The sequence below is a fragment of the Terrapene carolina genome, unplaced genomic scaffold (genome assembly GCF_002925995.2).
Source record: "Terrapene carolina triunguis isolate 2854851 unplaced genomic scaffold, T_m_triunguis-2.0 Scaffold192, whole genome shotgun sequence".
Taxonomy (NCBI): Eukaryota; Metazoa; Chordata; order Testudines; family Emydidae; genus Terrapene; species Terrapene triunguis.
This window is the reverse complement of record NW_020664543.1, coordinates 23,686,246-23,704,077: the sequence shown is the minus strand read 5'-3', so window position 1 is coordinate 23,704,077 and position 17,832 is coordinate 23,686,246. Positions and strand designations below refer to the sequence as shown.

At 47.3% G+C, this 17,832-nt stretch overlaps 1 protein-coding gene across 1 annotated transcript; it reads left to right on the top strand.

Annotated features, from left to right (window-relative positions):
• The first annotated feature begins 10,304 nt into the window (after nucleotides 1-10,304).
• TMEM238 (transmembrane protein 238) lies at nucleotides 10,305-10,724 on the top strand. The gene has a single exon (XM_024215608.2). The coding sequence runs from the start codon at nucleotides 10,305-10,307 to the stop codon at nucleotides 10,722-10,724; it is 420 nt and encodes a 139-aa protein (XP_024071376.2).
• The last annotated feature ends 7,108 nt before the right edge of the window (nucleotides 10,725-17,832 follow it).

The following is a 17,832-nucleotide window of genomic DNA, read 5'->3' as shown; positions in this document are numbered from 1 at the left end:
CACCTGTCTGGGATGGTCTAGGTGTACTTGGCCTGCCTCAGCCCAGGGGGCTGGACTTGATGACCTCTCAAGATCCCTTCCAGCTCTACATTTCTATGAATGGGATTTCACTAGAAAATGTAAACCTTTACTCAGGGGGATGACTCTTACTCATGGGAGCAGTCCCATGGATTTGAATGCCACTACTTGTGTGAGTAAGAGTCACAGGACAGGTCTGAGAGGGTATAGCCTGAAAGGATTTCAGCTGTTCAAGATGTGCTGTGTTAATATCTGTGTTAATATCTGTCTGGGGATTGGTCCTGCTTTGAGCAGGGGGTTGGACTAGATGACCTCCTGAGGTCCCTTCCAACCCTGATATTCTATAATTCTATGATTCAATAGAGGAAACAGGGCTACACTAGGAAGGGATTGGATTGTTTTCCATAGCCATATGGCTACTACCCCTCTCTTGCTAAGATGACCAAGCACAACACTACAGATATAGATGATCCACAGTGCCAGGATATGTCAATGGGATTTGGAGGAGACAGTGCATTCAGAATGCTCTGCAAGGGCAAACAGAATCATTTCTTTCTAGCCAACTGTGCATTGGACCTCAGAGGATACATCCAGAATGATACACATGCAAGATCCACAGCTGAGAATGAAAGGGCTTAGATGGGGATGTGTATGAAGTTCATCTCATAATTATCACTATGAAACGAGCGTCTGTGTGCAATGCTACTCCAAAGCTTACTCACGACTTTCTGGTGAAGCGTGGGGTGATATTTATTTCTACCTAAACAGCCAAGCTGAAGAGCAACTGAGCATCAGAAGTAGCATTTCTCTGTTCAATTTTTTCAGACTATCTTTAAAAAATGTCATTCCTCAAGGTCTCTGGATGCAAGGCTGTATTGCACCAACTGCATATTTATCTCGGTTTGGAGTGATTGTCTCTGTCATGATGAATTCCAGCACAGCAGAAATCTCAAACATTCCACCTGGGCGGAACAAGAGCAAATGTAAATGAGATGCCTTGTTTAACTCAAGTCTATTGAACTCCTATTGTTAATAATGATGTACCCTGGGAAATTTACCTACAAAAGCAGGAATCGTTCCCAAATATTTTTGCTTAATATTGTAGTTGCCTTTTTTCAATGGGGCCCAGTTAGTTTAAAAAACCATGTAAATACAGCTTCCCAACTGCAAATCCAACTGTGCAATTGGTGTTTGGTTTGGATACTAGGGACAAGATTTTTACAAATAGTCGCCTAGTTCGTAGTTAGACACCTACATAAATTGCCTGATTTTCAAAGCAGCTGAGCTGCCATTGACTCCACTGAAGTCAATGGGAGCTGAGAAGACTCAGCGACCACAATCGGATTGTGTCTCTGGTTAGCCTCATTCTTAGCACTGAGTAAACCAATAGCTGCATGTAGACCCCTCCTTTTCCCATGTAAGGACATGGCCACGCACCGACGCCTCTAGCTTTGGTGAGGTTGCATTGTAACAGCCCCGGATGGTTTCTGACGTAGATCAACACTCATCAGAGACCAAATGGCAGCAATGCATGGAAAAGGCACAGTCTGGCTCTTCTTTGCAACCAGAATCCTCCTCACTGAGCCAAATGCAGCCATTCAGCCTGGATGGCAAGTCGAATTCCTTAGGAGAAAGAAGAAGGAAAGTCTGTGTGGCGTTGGTTGTGTTTTGCAGAACCCCTCTAATCTTCACAAAGCTTAACGATTTTGTTTCAAACATCAGAAGTGATCAGACTACCGCCGCTCCTGGTGATCGGAACAATCCCTTCGGACCTTCAAATCTGAGGGGCAGACCCTTAGCTGTTGCATGTTGTCATAATGCCATTGAGGATCCTGTGACTAGGCCGCTAGCCTAGGGCTTTGCAGACTGAGATCCAATTCTCTTCTCTGCTACAAACTTCCTTGTGCAACCTTGGGCAAGATACTCAGCCTCTCGTGCCTCAGTTCCCCTCCTGCCCTACCTCACAAGGGGGTTGGGGGGATAAATACTGTGAAGATTGTGACACGCTTTTGAGATCTCCTGGTGAAAAGCGCCAAATAAGAGCCAGGTATTATTACAAGGCGATGGAGTGATGAGAAGTGACACCAGTCCCTGCGGACAGCCTGCGTTTCCCTGGCCCAGCCGCAGAGCAGGACTGCTGCTTGAGAAGCTGACGAGCTTGTTCCCTGCTGATGAAATGAAGGGATCTTAAGCTGGAGTGTCAATTAGAAGATCACATTGGGTTCAGTGCAGCCCTGTCACAATGCGTGGCGTTCTGCACTCACAAAGACAGCTTCCCATTGCGTCTGGGGCAGGGGGCTGAGATCAGACCATACTGAGTGTTTCTTGCACTAACCGCATTTGTAGCTCTACTTTCTTTCCTGGTAATGACAGTTTTCTAATTACCCTGTGGAACATACAAGTCCATCGGGCTTGTTACTAAACTGAGCTGAGAGGAGAGTCTCTTTCAGAGCCTTGTACCTACCACAATGCTGATAGAGCTAAGCCAGCCAGGCCTGCTTCCAAAGCAATTCGACCAAAAAATAAATCCAGATGCCACAACACAAAAGTTCCTTCCGTGGACACCAGCACCCGGTGCATGGGTCTAGCCCATAGCTGCAAAGGGAAGGGTCCAGCTGCATTAACATTAATGTACTGAAATTCACCCTCTTGCAGCAAGTGCAGTGCTGGGGCTGGGCAGGGGTTCTGGGGCCTTAGGGTTAATCGATCCCAGAGAATGGAGAATGCGGCTCTGGTTTGAGCCCTGGGGTTTCATGTTAATAGAGAATGTGGGTCACAGGTGTGGACAGGGGGCCCAAGATTCAAGATAAGAAAGTATATAGCCCTAGCTCTGGTGTTCAATATTCCATGAGCAGATCCCGAAAGAATCCAAGCCATTTCTTGGCTGGCATGGAAATGGTTAACTCCCACCCATGTGCCCTGCCCCTCCCCCTTAAATTTCAGCTGTACGCCAAAGGAGAGCCTCTGGCAGGCTAACATCCCTTATACTCCAAGGTGCCTGGGACTCAGTACCTACAAGCAAACCCGCGGCTTTGCGCTTCTCTCCAGATTCTCAGAGCCGAATGCTCCACTTGACGTTCATAGGTGCAGCTCCACTGACTTGGGTGGAGCTCTGCCCATTTACACCAGGTGAGGATCCAGCCCACGGACTCTGACTCTGTCAGGGAGTCTCCTTGAGGATAGTTTTGCCTGAAATAAATGCAGCTCAGCCAGCTGCCCCTTGAAGAGTCAGATGAGGTGAGGTACCCAAGAGGTTGAGATGCTCCCCAGGCTCGGAGCACTGCCTGCTAAAGGATGGTAGTGCCATGCGTGCCAGACACCCAACCCCATCCTTAGCGCGGGCAGAGGGCTCAGCCGGCAGCTGATTTACTGGCATCCGACGTGTATTTTGAAGTGGTTGGATTGTCCATAGAGGAGTCCCCACCCTTCCCCACGGGATGTGACAAGCTGAGGGTGGCTTCCTCTTAAATCTCTCCCATGCCTTGATTTTACTCCTGTGCCTGCTAATGCCTTGTTGGGGGGATGGACGTGGCTCTGGCCAAACAGTGCCTGATTTCCGAATGCAATGAATAAACTACTGGATCAAACTCTCTTCGTTGTTTGCGTGTAACTGTGGTGATGGAAAGACACCCAGGGGTTGCTGCTCCCGGCCCAGTCTGAGGAGAGGGCATTCGAGTCCCATGCTGCTGCCGGGGTCACAAGCAGTCCTGCTTTCAAAAATCCAAGACAGACTGCCCACGTGAGTAAGAACTACTCCCGGGACCCCTCAGGGCTGCTGTGAAACTTGAGAAACGCCTGGGTCGTGTGCCGACCCCTCTACCCAGGTGAATTTTCCAGATGCACCATTGATTTATATAAAGGCGTTATCGTATGCTCTGTATTATTCCCCTCCCATTGCCTATGCATCCTAACATCGTTTGCTTTTCTTGACTGCAGCTTCACACTGAGCAGGTGTCTTTATTGATTGATCTACAAAGGGCATACACAGTTCAATTGAAAGTCTCTGCTCAATGTGCAGCTTTGGTCAAAGGAGACGTTAGGATGCATAGGGAACAGGATGGAGAATAACACAGAGCAGAGTAATGCCTCTGTATAATCAATGGTGCGTACTGTGTGCAGCACTGGACACCCCATCTCCAAAAGGATATTGCAGAACTGGAGGGTGTTGAGAATGATCGAGAGCCTAGATAAACTCTCCTATGAAGAGAGATTGAAAAGACTGGGAGTGTTAGCCTAAAGAGGAGACAGATAAGAGGGGATATGATAGAACTATATAAAATAACTAGTGGGCTAGAGCAAGTAGCTCAGGAACATCTCTTCTCCCGGTCATCACACAAGAACGAGAGAGTCACCTCAATTAAAAGGGGCCAAACCTGAAAGTGAGGAAAGGAAACGTGTGACTAGACTGTGGAACTCACGGTCACGGAAAGTTGTAGTGGTGAAGGATTTAGCAAGACTGAAAAAAGAGTCATCAGACTCTAGAATAAAGGTATGGGAGTCCTTTCCAGAATAGTTTGGATGGAGCATAAGCACTGTTTTAAGAAGGTATCATGTTACACGCCCAATCTGATTATCTCCAACCCTTGCTAAAGCAAGGTTAGATGCTACTTGCCTCCTCCCCTTGTTCTATAAAAAGAGAAGGAAATTCGTTACAAAACTCATTACCGCTGCGCATCAGCAGTTCAAATGTGCACATGAAAGGTCGTGACCCAGCCAAACCTGCTGAGCACGACTCGCCCCCGGTTTAAACCTTAGGCTGTCGGTTAATGCAAATCTTCTGGGGAAGGCTCAAGTTCTCTTTTTTAGCACAAGTAGAAAAGTCAGGGCGCAGTCAGGCAGCATTTATGCATGTGGGTTATGGCCGCAGGGTTGAGCCCATTGTCACCTAACATCTGCAGAGGCAAGCCCAAAAGCAGGTGCCATGTCTGTTTGTGTTTGTGTGTCCTCTCTTACTATGAATCGGGTTTCATTTCACCATAGAGGGGGCCAAAGTCATCCCTAGTGTAACTTCACTGAATTTGACACCCTTGTTGTCCACTTCTACAGGGATCCATGTTACTGTATATTGGCCACATCCCCTGGGGATGCTGGAGCATGCAAACACAATGATTGTGCAGCAGACAAAGAGGGAAGAGAGGAAGAAACAAGTGTGGGCACCATGCCTGAGACGCCCCTGTCATCACAGGGAATTCATCCGTGGCACATACCCATCTCAGTCTAACAGGCAATCCCTGCTTAGGGGCCCACAGAAGGAGGAGGCAGCCCTAGAGTGCCAGCCGTGGAGGGATGTTCCTTTCCGAGCCTGGATCCAAAGATCAGTGTCACCCCTGTGTGTGAGAGCTGGAATCACTAATCCAGTGTCTACTTCCATGTTAACAGCAAGGTGCTGCTGGAATCCAAGTATCTTCCCATTATTTTTCATAGATTCCAAGGCCAGAAGGACCATTATGATCATCTAGGCTGACCTGCTGCACGACACAGGCCACAGAACTTCCCAAGAATAATTCCCAGAGCAGATCTTTAGAAAAACGTCCAATCTTGATTTAAAAATTGCCCATGATGGAGAATCCTCCGCAACTCTTAGTAAATTGCTCCAGCGGTTAATTAGTCTCACTGTAAAAAATGTACGTCAGTCCTTGATGTTGGCGTGGATTGTAGTGGCTCCCCAAGAACAGAAATTGCAAACACTCCTCACTCACTCACAAAAATTAGAAACCCTTCCATGTATTTAACCTACATCCCAGCAGCCCTCAGGGCTTGTCTAGACTTAAAATGCTGCAGCAGCACATCTGTAGCGCTTCAGTGAAGATGTTACCTACGCCAACAGGAGAGGGCTTCTCCAGTTGGCATAGCTAATCCACCTCCCCGAGAGGAGGTAGATAGGTCAATGGGAGAATTCTCCTGTCAACATAGTGCTGTTTACACAAGAGGTTAGGTCACTAAGTGCGTTGCTCGGGGGTGTGGATTTTTCACACCCCAGAGTGACAGTTATACCGACCCACTTTCCTAGAGCAGCCCAGGCCTCAGGTATTTACCTGTCTCTGTTTACTGCAGAGTCAATGTAACCACCTCTGGAAAAGCTAGTTCCTTGCGTTTTCATGCAAGATGTAATGTCCCTTCCAAAATGTGTATTGTCAGTAATCACAATAACTCGGGATATGCTGATTGATATCCCTATCGATATCCAATCTCTATTTCAGTCCTAGGCTATGCTTACATTAGACTTCTCCCAGCATGTCGGGCAGGGATAGGAAAAAGTGTGATCCCTGACTAGCACCTAGTGTAGACACAGCCCTACCAGCAAGGCTGCACTTTTACTGGTATAGCTTGTTTCACTCGTGGGGGGCAGTTTCGATACAGTGGTAAATGCTCAGCTTTTCTGGTATAGCTGCAGCCACACTAGAAGCACTTTGCAAGTGTAGTACCTTGGTATTCCTATGCCAGTAAAGCACTGCTAGTGTAGACATGGCCCCAACATTAACAACAACAGACTCTGCAGCCCAAGTACACCCAGAGCAGAAAATGACACCGCTGTGAGAGCTGCAACAAGAGGACGTGAGATCCCAGTGGCACTACAGCCCTCCAGAGATGCCGGGTGCTATCTCTTAAGAGTGGCGGGCCTGCAGGCTCAGGGAAATTCCCCTCTGTCAGAAGCCAGGTGTTGCAGCAATGCAGGTAGTCTTGATTTTTCTGGTGGATCTCACTGACTCTGTGGGAATATCATGTTTCAGCAGAAGCCAGCACAGAAGGGGAAATTGTTTACTTAAAAATGCCCTGGCTGAGGACATTTAAAGCACTTCTATGGATATGATCTTCTGTAAGCCATATGCAGCAGAAGAATCATCTAGGATGGGAGCAGTCTCGTATCCTGGGTGAACTTGGCATGTGGGGGGAACTGCCAAAGGGTCAGAGGTTCAGCATGCCTAAAAAGCTAAAAGTCCAGATGCTTCTCAGATGCTTATCTGTTTTCCAACCTCTTTTGTCTGGAGGCTGGGCAGGTAATGTCACAGGAACAGGCTTTTTCCTGAGATTTCCAGTGTAGCCTGGTTTTCGTCTGGTCTAAAATACCAGCCCTTTGCATCCTGAATGAAACTAGGAAGTGCACAATACAAACCCTAGCCCTTCGCAGCATGTAAATAGGCAAGCTGTGTCTTTCAAGGGGCACTCTAGTCTCCAGTCAGATTCCAAAGGTGAGTCTGAAGTAGTTCCACTTGTTGGCTTCATCCCTGAGCCCCCTGCCACTGGCTCTGGTTTCTACAGTCACATTTTTTGTACTTAAAAAGAAAATTTTCTGTCCCTTGTTACTGAGTGAAAGACCAGCACAAAGAGAGGGAAAACCAAGGCAGGGGCCAACCCTTTGTTCTGTTTGTCCAACGTCCAGCACAATGGAGGCCTGGGTCGTGATTAAGACTCCTGGCTATTCTGCAATACAAATAAATCAATGAGGCCCAGATCTTGCCAATGCTTCCACACCAGTGACTTTACTCACATTGGCCCCATTGAGCTCAGCTGATTACTCGGGAGAAACAGTGAAATAGACCAGACACAAAGAGCCAACAAATTCACAGCGTAAACACCTTGAAAACCAGAGACAAATGCTTTTTTCTCTAATGTCTCCATTCTAGTGATCTGTTTCTTTTCACAATCACAGGTTAAATATTTTCAGAGTGATTTGCAAATGGATGGTGTCTGTCCCTTTAAGTTTAAAGAGACAAGGTCTTTTATTGGACCAACTTCTGTTGGGGAGAGAGACAAGAAACTGGTCCAATAAAAGATATTCCCTCCCTCACCTTGTCTCTCTAATATCCTGGGACCAACATGGCTACAATGCAGCAAACAACCGTTAAGTTTAACACATTTGGGAGCTCCTTCTGTGTGCCCTTTAGACAGCTGGTAGATTAGCAATTGGTTTTTAGAAGCAGTGAGCACCCACAAATCCCAGTGAACTCAAAGGGAACAGTGGGTGCTCAGACCACCTTTGGAAAGGGAAAATTAAGCCATGCTATTGACTCCAGCAGGGATTGGATCAAGGCTTAGCCCTGATGAGAGATACCATCCCTGGATAAGATTTGCAATTGGAATCTATGACAGTGTAACTAATTAGTGATAACAGAGCAATTAGCAATTGCCCCTGGGGTTACATACAATGCAAGATTGAGGCACCAAATAAGTGCTTCTCTTCAGAGCCCACAGTAAACCAGAATGCTCTGTGCTGGAAAATCTGTGACCACGTGTTCTGTGTTTGCTTGGATTATATCTTCTCTGCAACCTTGGAGATTACTGGTTCTTGCTATGTCTAACCAGTAAAAGTAACATGGTCCTGATTTTTTTTTTAAATAAGACAGTTTGTGGATTTTTGTCAGCTTTATAAATCAGTGCTGGAGTATTCTGCAGTAATGCCTCAAAATAGGAAAGTTGACAAGGGTGCAGTGTTGGGGGCTCTTACTGGGAAATGCTGCAATGTTTTATAGAAGATGAATGTGATCAAATTGAGCTGAACACTCCCCAAATCACTGGGTTTATCTATATCTTCTTCACCCATTAGTGGCTGACCAGCTCTGTTACAAGCACCTTTAGGCAACAAAAAGTGTGTTTCCTTACACTGAATACACTGTTAGTTACTGTCTGTATATGGCACCAAATGAATCTGAATAAGAAATCCATGAGCCTCACCCCAAATCTCAATCCCTACATACAGTTCCTAGTAATAGCTCTCATTGTCTCCTGCATATTCCCCCCCCCCCCCCCCCCCCCCGCCCCATTTCTGGCAAGCTGGAAAGCTGTGGCCTTGTCTACAATCTGTACTTTCCCCACCATAGCAACATGATGCAAACCCCTAGAGTAGATTCACCACCTAAAAACTAACTTGCATTGATACAGCTCATCCTGGTTTGACAATGCATGAAGTTAAGCATGGGTCAAGCTAAACAGGAACAAGGTGCTCCTATTCCAGAATAATAGCATCCACACATGTTGTTATTCAGGAATAGCTGTTCCTGAATAACTCCATGAGTAGATAAGCCCAAGAAGAGTCTAAATTCTGCTGAGAGGTTACAATGGGTTTGAGCAGGTAAGGGTTGCAGATGCTAGTACTAAGACATGCAACTTGGCATCTCCGCTCTGGAGCAACACATTCAAACGGAGATTGTGGCCCTTGAAATTACATTGCTTTCTGCAATTTTTGCAGCACTACAGCTACACTGCTGTAGTCTAGACACTTAGGCCTGGTCTACACTAGGACTTTAATTTGGATTTAGCTGCCTTAATCCGAATTAACCCTTCACCCGTCCACACTACAGAGCCAGTTAATTCGAATTAAAGGGCCCTTTAAATCGATTTCTGTACTCCACCTCGACGAACGGAGTAGAGCCTAAATCGATTTTGTTAATTCGAATTAGGGTTAGTGTGGACGCACACCACCGAATTACTGTATTTAAGTTAATGGGGTAGTGTGGCCGCACACCACCGAATTAATGTGGTTTAAAACCGAATTAAGGTGCTTAGTGTGGCCGCGCACAATCGAATTTATACAACCTGTTTCCCAAATTCGAATTATCTAAATTCGGATTAATCCTGTAGTGTAGACATACCCTTAGTACAGTCATGGAAGGAGGTTTTCCATCACTGTAGTAAATCCACCTCCTTGAGAGGCAGTAGCCAGGTGGAAAAAAGAATTCTTCCATTGACCTAGCAGTGTCTGTACCGAGGCTCAAGTCTGCTTAATTGCATCTCTCAGGGGCATAGATTTTCCTCTAGTTTTCAAAGCTATGTACAAAGGCACAGGCTTATGATCTTCATTTTACTGAAGGGGAAACTGAGGCACAGCACTGCTTAGCATTATACAGGGCAGCAGCATTAGAGCTCCTCATAGGAACAACACAAGGGTGCCAAATCCCCTCTGCTCACCACTGCTCCTGTTCAATCACCAGCTATGGCAGCTGCCAGTTCTACCCATTCTCACTACTAACCTTCCCTGCCCCCCCCCCCAGCTGTGTAAAGCCATGGCAGCACTGCAGCTCAGGGCTGGGCAGCACAGCCCTTAAAGGGGGATGAGAGCCCCCCAGCCTCACTCCAGCCCCCCAAGCCATTAAGTCAGGAGGATCCCAGCACTGAGGGTCGGCTGATGTGAGGCATGGGCGTGGTCTAGGCTTTATATAGACCAGGTGGGCGCGGGACGCGGAATTGTTGTGGAGTGGGCGTGGTTTGTGCTATATGTAGAGGAGGCGGGGCCAAAAGCTATTCTAGCTAGCTCTAGCCAAGTGCGCGGCGCTGCAGGTGTGGGCGCTATGGCCTGCGGCTGTGGGCGCTGCGCGCTTTTCCTGCTTGGGGCGTTGGCCCTGGATGCAGCCGGGCTGGCGTTGACGCTGGTGGGGTCGGTGGTACAGCCGGCCCGGGCTGGGCGGCCGTACGGGGACTGCCTGGTGCTGTCCGGCGCGCTGCTGCTCTTTCTCTCGCTGCTCTGCTGGCTGCTGTGGTACACGGGGAACCTGCGCGGGGTGCCGGCCTCCGAGCTGCCCCCGGGGGCCCGCAGCCCCCCGCCCGGGCCGCGCTCCAGCCTGCTCCGCCTGGCTAGTAAACTCTCGGAGCGCCTGTCCCAGCGCCGCCCGCCGCTGCCCTGCCCTTCCCCGCCGGCCCCCGGGTCGCTGGAGCTCCGCCGCCTGTGCGCCATGGAGAGCCCGGGGGCGCACGGGGACCGGCTGGTGTAAGAGTCCGCCGGAGAGGCAGGTAACCGCCAGTGTCCTCCGCTTGCCGCGCACAAGGCAGGGCGAGACCCCGCGTGAGGGACTGGGCCCCGGTGGCTGCGGACGGGGCGCAGAGCCGGTATCGGGCGCAGGAGCCCCGGGGCGCAGGGCTAGGTCCGATGGCTCTGCATGGGTTGCGGTCTCCAGCGCAGGAGCTGTGTACAGGGCAGGGCGAGCCTGGAGCCCAGGCCTGGGTCCCCAGTTGGGGTAGCCAGTGGGCTCTATGGAGTGATGCCCGATGGTGGCTGGCTGCACAAGCCACAGGGGACAGGACTCGAACCCAGGTGTCCTCCAAGCCCCTGCTCAGCCCGCTAGACCCTGCTGCCTCTGAGGGTGAGGTTGCTGAGAAGAGAGCAGCAAAAGAGCCCAAGAAGGTCCTAAGGTAACGTCTGTTTAACCCTTTGGTGAGCAGAAACTCCCTTGCACCTTACGCACCCACTGCCCAGTCCTTTGGCTGGCAGCCTGGGAAAAGCCACTTTTTTCTGAGGACACCAGTTCCTTGGCGGACTTGAACCAAACCAACTGCTCCCCTCAGTGGCATGTCCAGTAGCTGTACCAACAGTGGCATGTCTCGCATAGATGCCTCACTACTTTCTTCTGTGTCTGATCAATAGATGGCCCCTGGGTGACCAGATTGGATTGTGGCCTATGTAAACTGATATTATTCAATTACTGCAGCAAGGGGATGGATGTTTTAAGTAGCATTAGAGAGCATTTACTGAAGAGACAAGTACATCTGTACTTAAGGTCCAGTGCTTATGCCCATTTATCTCCAGTGCTTTCTAGCCACTGCTGTGGATGCTCTGGTGTGAGTCCCACTGTAAAATACGATTTACATTGATGCAGTGGGTTTGGCACCAGCAGAGCTTATGCAGGCTTGAAACAATCTGGAAAATGTTACAGCTCTGAATGAACTGGAGTATTTAATATGGTGTTGTATGAGCCTGTGATGAGCTAGCCAGCTGCTCTTGCACACTGACCCAACTTGCCTTCAGTTGTACCTTAAGGGAAAATCCTGTGTTGTAACAAATTAGTTCTGTTGCTTTAGGACAGGGGTAGGCAACCTATGGCACGCATGCCAAAGGCAGCACGCGAGCTGATTTTCAGTGGCACTTACACTGCCTGGGTCCTGGCCACTGGTCCGGGGGACTCTGCATTTTAATTTAATTTTCAATGAAGCTTCTTAAACATTTTAAAAACCTTATTTACTTTACATACAACAATAGTTTAGTTATATATTATAGATTTGGAGAAAGAGACCTTCTAAAAACATTAAAATATATTACTGGCATGCGAAACCTTAAATTAGAGTGAATAAATGAAGACTTGGCACACCACGTCTGAAAGGTTGCCGACCCCTGCTTTAGGACAAAGGGATCTGTCACCGTTTTCCAGATCAGTCTTCAGTGGATTTCTTGGAGTGCAGCTAAACAGAGCTTCAGAAATAGCTGTTCTGCTTTAAATTCACCCCCTACCTTATTCCAGAATAATTTGGGTGTGTAGCCAAGCCTGTAATATTTTTCAACTCTCATGGGATTTCAGCCTAGAGAGGAAGGTGACTGCTTTGTAAAATCCTTGACAGTCAGCCTGGGGTGAATCTCACCTGGATTCCAGCTGTGTGTTAATGCCTTTGGCTGGCATATGAATGGTGCTGATCTCTCACACAGCTGTGTGAGATGTCTCAGTGCTGCTGGACTTCCCCTACCACACCACACCCCCTCCCCCCCCCAGGATTGTATCAGCAGGGTGCAGGAGAATGGAAGAAATCTGAATGGTGTTACTTTGCAAATTGGTGTCATTCTAAATAGACTTGATCACAGGTTTTGAGGTTGCTACCTCCTCGTCTACATAGGTTTTTGAAGCAACTGTCCTGTTAATCAACTCCAGTTCTTTAAGGAACCCTTTCCTAGTTCCTCTTCCCTGATACATAAGACAGAAATGGATCTAAAGCTTAATGTTTAAGCTCTTTTCCAGTTTGTCTTTAGATGTAGATCTAGATCTCATGTGCCATGCTATTCTGTTAGTTTTTCACTAGCCTGTTGGATGTTGTTACCCACAAAGGGAGAATATAATAAGCACTAATATAACACCAGCATCTCTTCCCTACTTGTTTACCACCTTTAGAAATATTAAGAATGTCACTTCTGGTCGAAGCTGTCCTTTTCCTGAAGGACCTATCAGGGTTAGAGCAATTTAACACTAGGTGTAGGCACACTGAATTTAACAGACTGTTTGTTAGTCACTGGAATAAAATACACTTGCACAAGTTCTAAACAGTTTGACTAAACTTTTGTCCCCTTGATCAACATTCTAATGATTCTTGTGATGTCCTAATCTTACTAATTCTCCAGTCACTGGAATCTTCCAGGGCAGACCAGACTGGAATTTTTAGTGTTTTGAAAGCAGTTGTATGGGTCTATTATAGTGGAATAACCATCTCCCTCTAAGGGCTGGTCTACACTGGAAATTTACACTGGCATAGCTACATCTCCTGGGTATGGAAAACTCCACACGCCTGAGGGACGTAGCGTTGCTGATCTAACCCTGATGTCCCCAGTGCTAGGTCACTCTAAGAATTTTTCTGTCAACTTAGGCCTAGTCTATACTAGAAAATTAGATCAGTTTAACTGTCAGCCAGGGGTGTAAAAATCCACACCTCTGAGTAGTGTAGTTAAGCCTGCCGAAGTCCCAGTGTAGACAGCAATAGGTTGACAGAAGAGTTCTTCTGGTGACCTAGCACCTACCTACCTACCTCTTGGGAGAGATGGATCACCTATGCTGATGGGAGACTCCCTCTAGTCAGTGTAGGTAGTGTCCACACTGGAGTGCTACAGCTGTAGTGGCTTAAGTGTAGACATAGCCTAACTCTAATAGTAGAGTTATGCAATGAGACCCTCTGCATGGCAAGAATGCCTTGTGGAGCTGATCATACTGATGTACTGTTACACAGCTTTAAACTGGCCTTGACCAGGTGCTCCCCAGAGCTAGGACCCTGCAGCACTAGGGGTGCACTAGTGATTGGCCCAGCTTAGCCTGTGCTCATCCTGCACCGTAGCATGTCCTTGGCATTCTGGCTAGATGATATCAGACATGGAAAGTAAGAGTAGAGAGAACTGCTTCACACACACCCAGCTTCTCCCTGCCTCCACTGATGGCCAACGATCTGGGGTCTCTCTCATGTAGAAAATCTAAGAATTGCTAAAACACTTCTTACTCGTAAGTCTGTGCAGATGCTGTTTCTGATGACAGCTTCTTCTATCTGTCCTGATGCCTTCAAACATTGAAGGAAGTAGTGCTTCAGTAGAGTCCTCTGAGTTACTAATGTGAACTTTGGGAGTGGATGAATGGAAACCAATAAAGCTGTACCTTTGCTTTCTAGAATACCTGGAAATATTGTCCTCGTGCATACTCACCACTCGTGTGGAATCTTGAGCTGGAAGAATCCTGGTTGGAGTCGTCAAGCTACATCCGGTGGAGGATGCTCATTTTGCTAAGACTGTTCTGCCAAAGTGTTATACTTCACAGCCTTTTAAAACTGACATCTGCACAAATGTGATCGCTGACCTAGGACATGCGTGCTCCCAATGGGGATCTCTCTTGAGACTGGTCAATGACTTCAGTATTGCATCGTCATTAAGAATTTTCACAAGCTGAGCCTTCAGAGAAGTTTATTTATATTTTGTATGCCATTTTTTATATTGCCCCAGTATGTATGGCACCCTCTGTGTACAACATTTGACTCTCGTATGAGACACATGTTGAGACTTGCTCCTTTGAAGTAATATTCACCAATTCTTTTTTATGTTGTCTTCCTACTGTTTACAGGTATTGCAGTTTTAATTGTATGTGCAGTTCTTTACATAAGAGAAGGGGGAACTTGAGTTTTTAAATATATTAAAATTGTATTTATTGAGAACATGAGGGATAGTTTGAAATGTTCCGAACAGCTCTCTGTAAACCGGGGTTGTGCAAAATGCTTTTTTCTAGGCTTTGTCCCTCATGGAAGGGAATGAGGGATGAGTCTTACAGAAAACAGTATGTGGTAATGTAATTACTGTCATAATGTATATGGGCTGAATTAAGTGTGTGGAGAGAAACTGCCTGAATGCAGGTTAACTTCTGAGTGCATGACTCTGCCACCTTACCACTCCCTTAATGGAGATGGTTTTAAATGTAGATTTTCCAAGGCTTAGAACTGTCAAAGGAGGGCAGATTTTCAGTGGACTAGCAAAGGCACCTCTGCTAAGTTTTAAGTCCCTGCTCCAAAGCAAGGGAGTGCTAGAATGTCTCAATAAAACAACTCCCAAGAACCTCTTGGACACAACTCAAACAATGGATCTCCCTCCCTCCCCCCCAGCCTTCTTTAAAATGGCCGAACTATGGCTGAAATGTCTCACAGTCTGGCAAAGGGGCTACTGTGGAGAACTCCAGCCTGAATAGCTGGAGTTTGGCAAAGTTGTTAGCAGATGAATAGGCTCTTGCAGTGGAAAGTACTAGGTAACCTTAGCCTGGGCCAGGGCTACCTCCTCCTCTAAGGAACAGGTACCCTGGTGAGGCTTGGGTGTCTGTAGTGACCTCTCCAAACCTGTGCACGTCAGAGTAGCTGAGTAAAAACATGTTACATGAAATAGCAGAAAAGCAAATCAGAGAGGGAACTTTTTGTACCACCCAATCAGTGCTAAGGCTCCCCTATCCTCTGCTGGCTCTGGCAAGGGGCCCTAGAAGTAATGCTGAAGGGCTGGAAGGCAAATGTGCAAAAACTCCCACTCTTTCTTTACTCTAGCTGTGGGGAGGAGAGGCAGGACAGGGCACAACTGTCAATTCACAGGCCTGAGAACAATTCCTAGAGCAGATCCTTTACGAAAACCTCCAGTCTTGATTGAAAAATTGTCAGTGATGGAGAATCCACCAATGGTTAATTACTTACTGATAAAATGTACACCTTATTTCCATTCTGAATTTGTCCAGCTTCAGTTTCTGAACAGGGGATTGTTAGACCTTTCTCTGCTAGAGTGAGGAGCCCATTACTTTATTTGCCCTCATGTGGGTACTTATAGGCTAATCAATTGTTCTTCCTCACTGCCCATCCACACCATGAGTAAACTGGGGCTGCCTGTATCCTACCAGTGATCTCAGCTCCTTGCTGGCTGCCTCTGCCATTCTGAGTCTAATCCAAGCTCCTGAGATGTGGTTGCAGAGCCCAGCTCTCTCTGTGAGTTCTTTCATGCTCCATCCCCGAGAGTAGCAACTGCTGGCAGAGCACAGCTTACCCCTTAGAACAGCTAGGTACAGTGCTCTCTGGGTGGAGGAGTCGCTGGTGGGAAACTGCTTCCACCTTAGATTCAGGTCATGAGACTTGCCAGCAGCAGGCATATGGCAGGGCCTGGCCTTCTGGTCAGGGCTGTGCCCTGGGCCTATGGGGAGCTGGATTCAATTTCTGCTGTTCCACTGACCTCCTGTGGGACCCTGGGCAAGGGCCTGGATTTCCAAAGGATTTAGGAGCTGGCAGATGCCTAGTGGGATTTTCAAATAAAGCCTTGGCCCTTTTAATACACACACTTGCAGTCTTTGCTTCCCTTAGGTGTAAGGCAGGAGATTCTCCTGCACCTATTACAGGTGCTTTAGAAAAGCCCAGTATCTACAGCTTTAGACACCTAAATACCTTTAAAAATCTGTCTCTTAGTCCTTCTGGAGCCTCCCTTCTCAATGTGGGCAATAGAGGGGTTGTAAGGATAAGAGTGTGTGGCATTCAGGGGCTACCCACAAGTTCCTAGATCAGTCTCTTCATCCAGGCTTTCCTTAGGGCATAGGCAAGGCCCCTGGCTCCATTTGGGCTCTGAGCATGAGGCTAGGCTTGAAGAGAGCTTGATGAACTGTTTCCCCTATGTATGGAGGAGTGTTGGCTACAAGGCTCCTGGGATCTAATGCAGCAAGGGATGATGGTGAGGAGAGGGTGCATGGGAGGGTGAAAGATCAGGAGGGATTTAATATTGTGAGTCATATTGTTGCTCCTCTTGACCCCTCCTCCCCTCCAAAAAATGGTAAATATAGACAATGTCCAGACTGGGCAACAGGCAAAAGCAGCAAGCCTGGCCCAGGCTGAGATGGCCTGGTAGGATGTATTGAAAACTCATTGTCCAGGCAGTATCCTGTGTAACCTTTGATTTAAATATTTTCAGTTAATATTTTGAGTGTATGTAATACCAATAACCAAATCAACTTCTTTAGGTTCCGACCTCTAGGACAGTTACAGATAATTTACTGTAGGGGAAAACAAAGAGAGCGACAATGCATGATGGAATCAAAGACTTTATTTCAAATAGACTAGTTGATTAAAGCAAACGGGAATTACAATACAACCATATGCTGAAATTCTACTCACATTCCAAGATGAAGTAGTTCATTCAGGGGCGATTAGTCCCTGGATAAAAAGAATGGGTATGTAACCCTTTGTAATCCTTTCACCTCTGGTATGGTGATGGTGAAGGAGTGCACTAATGTAAAATTAGCATACTACCCTTTCTAGGATTGCTATTCTCCCAAACCAGTCCCATTTCAGCTGACGCTCTGATTAAAACCAGTTAGAACCAAACACATTTACAACATGACCTGGGGTTATGTCTAACTTGCCTGGAAGCTGTCTCGCTTGACTTCACCCACAATTTACCAGGCCTTGCTATTATCAAGCCTAAATGTAGGCCCTGAGACCTGGTCTCTACTTACTTTTCAGCACATTTCTATTTAACATAGACAAACATCACTCCATTAGGCTACTTACCCCTACTATGCAATGAAGTATGGTGTAGAGTCAAGGCTTCAGAAATACTCCCCACGTGTTTGGGCTGTGGGATGATGCTGGTATTGGTTTGGTACAGAAGGACTCCAACATGTGCACCCACCTGTGTTTTGGTTTTTATTTTGTTTTCCTGACAGCCCTAGAGAGGGAACTTCTCAGCCAACATCCCCAAAAGCCCTGACGCTGGGATTGCAGGGGGAGAGGGAGAAATGCCATGAGCTCCCTGCTTTATGTGTGACCAGCCCTTGGTAAGTCTGTGTGCCTCAGGGCCGGTGC

Bases quoted from the DNA above. Each gene is read 5' to 3' on its own strand.
- TMEM238 (XM_024215608.2), top strand. From the start codon at position 10,305: ATGGCCTGCGGCTGTGGGCGCTGCGCGCTTTTCCTGCTTGGGGCGTTG.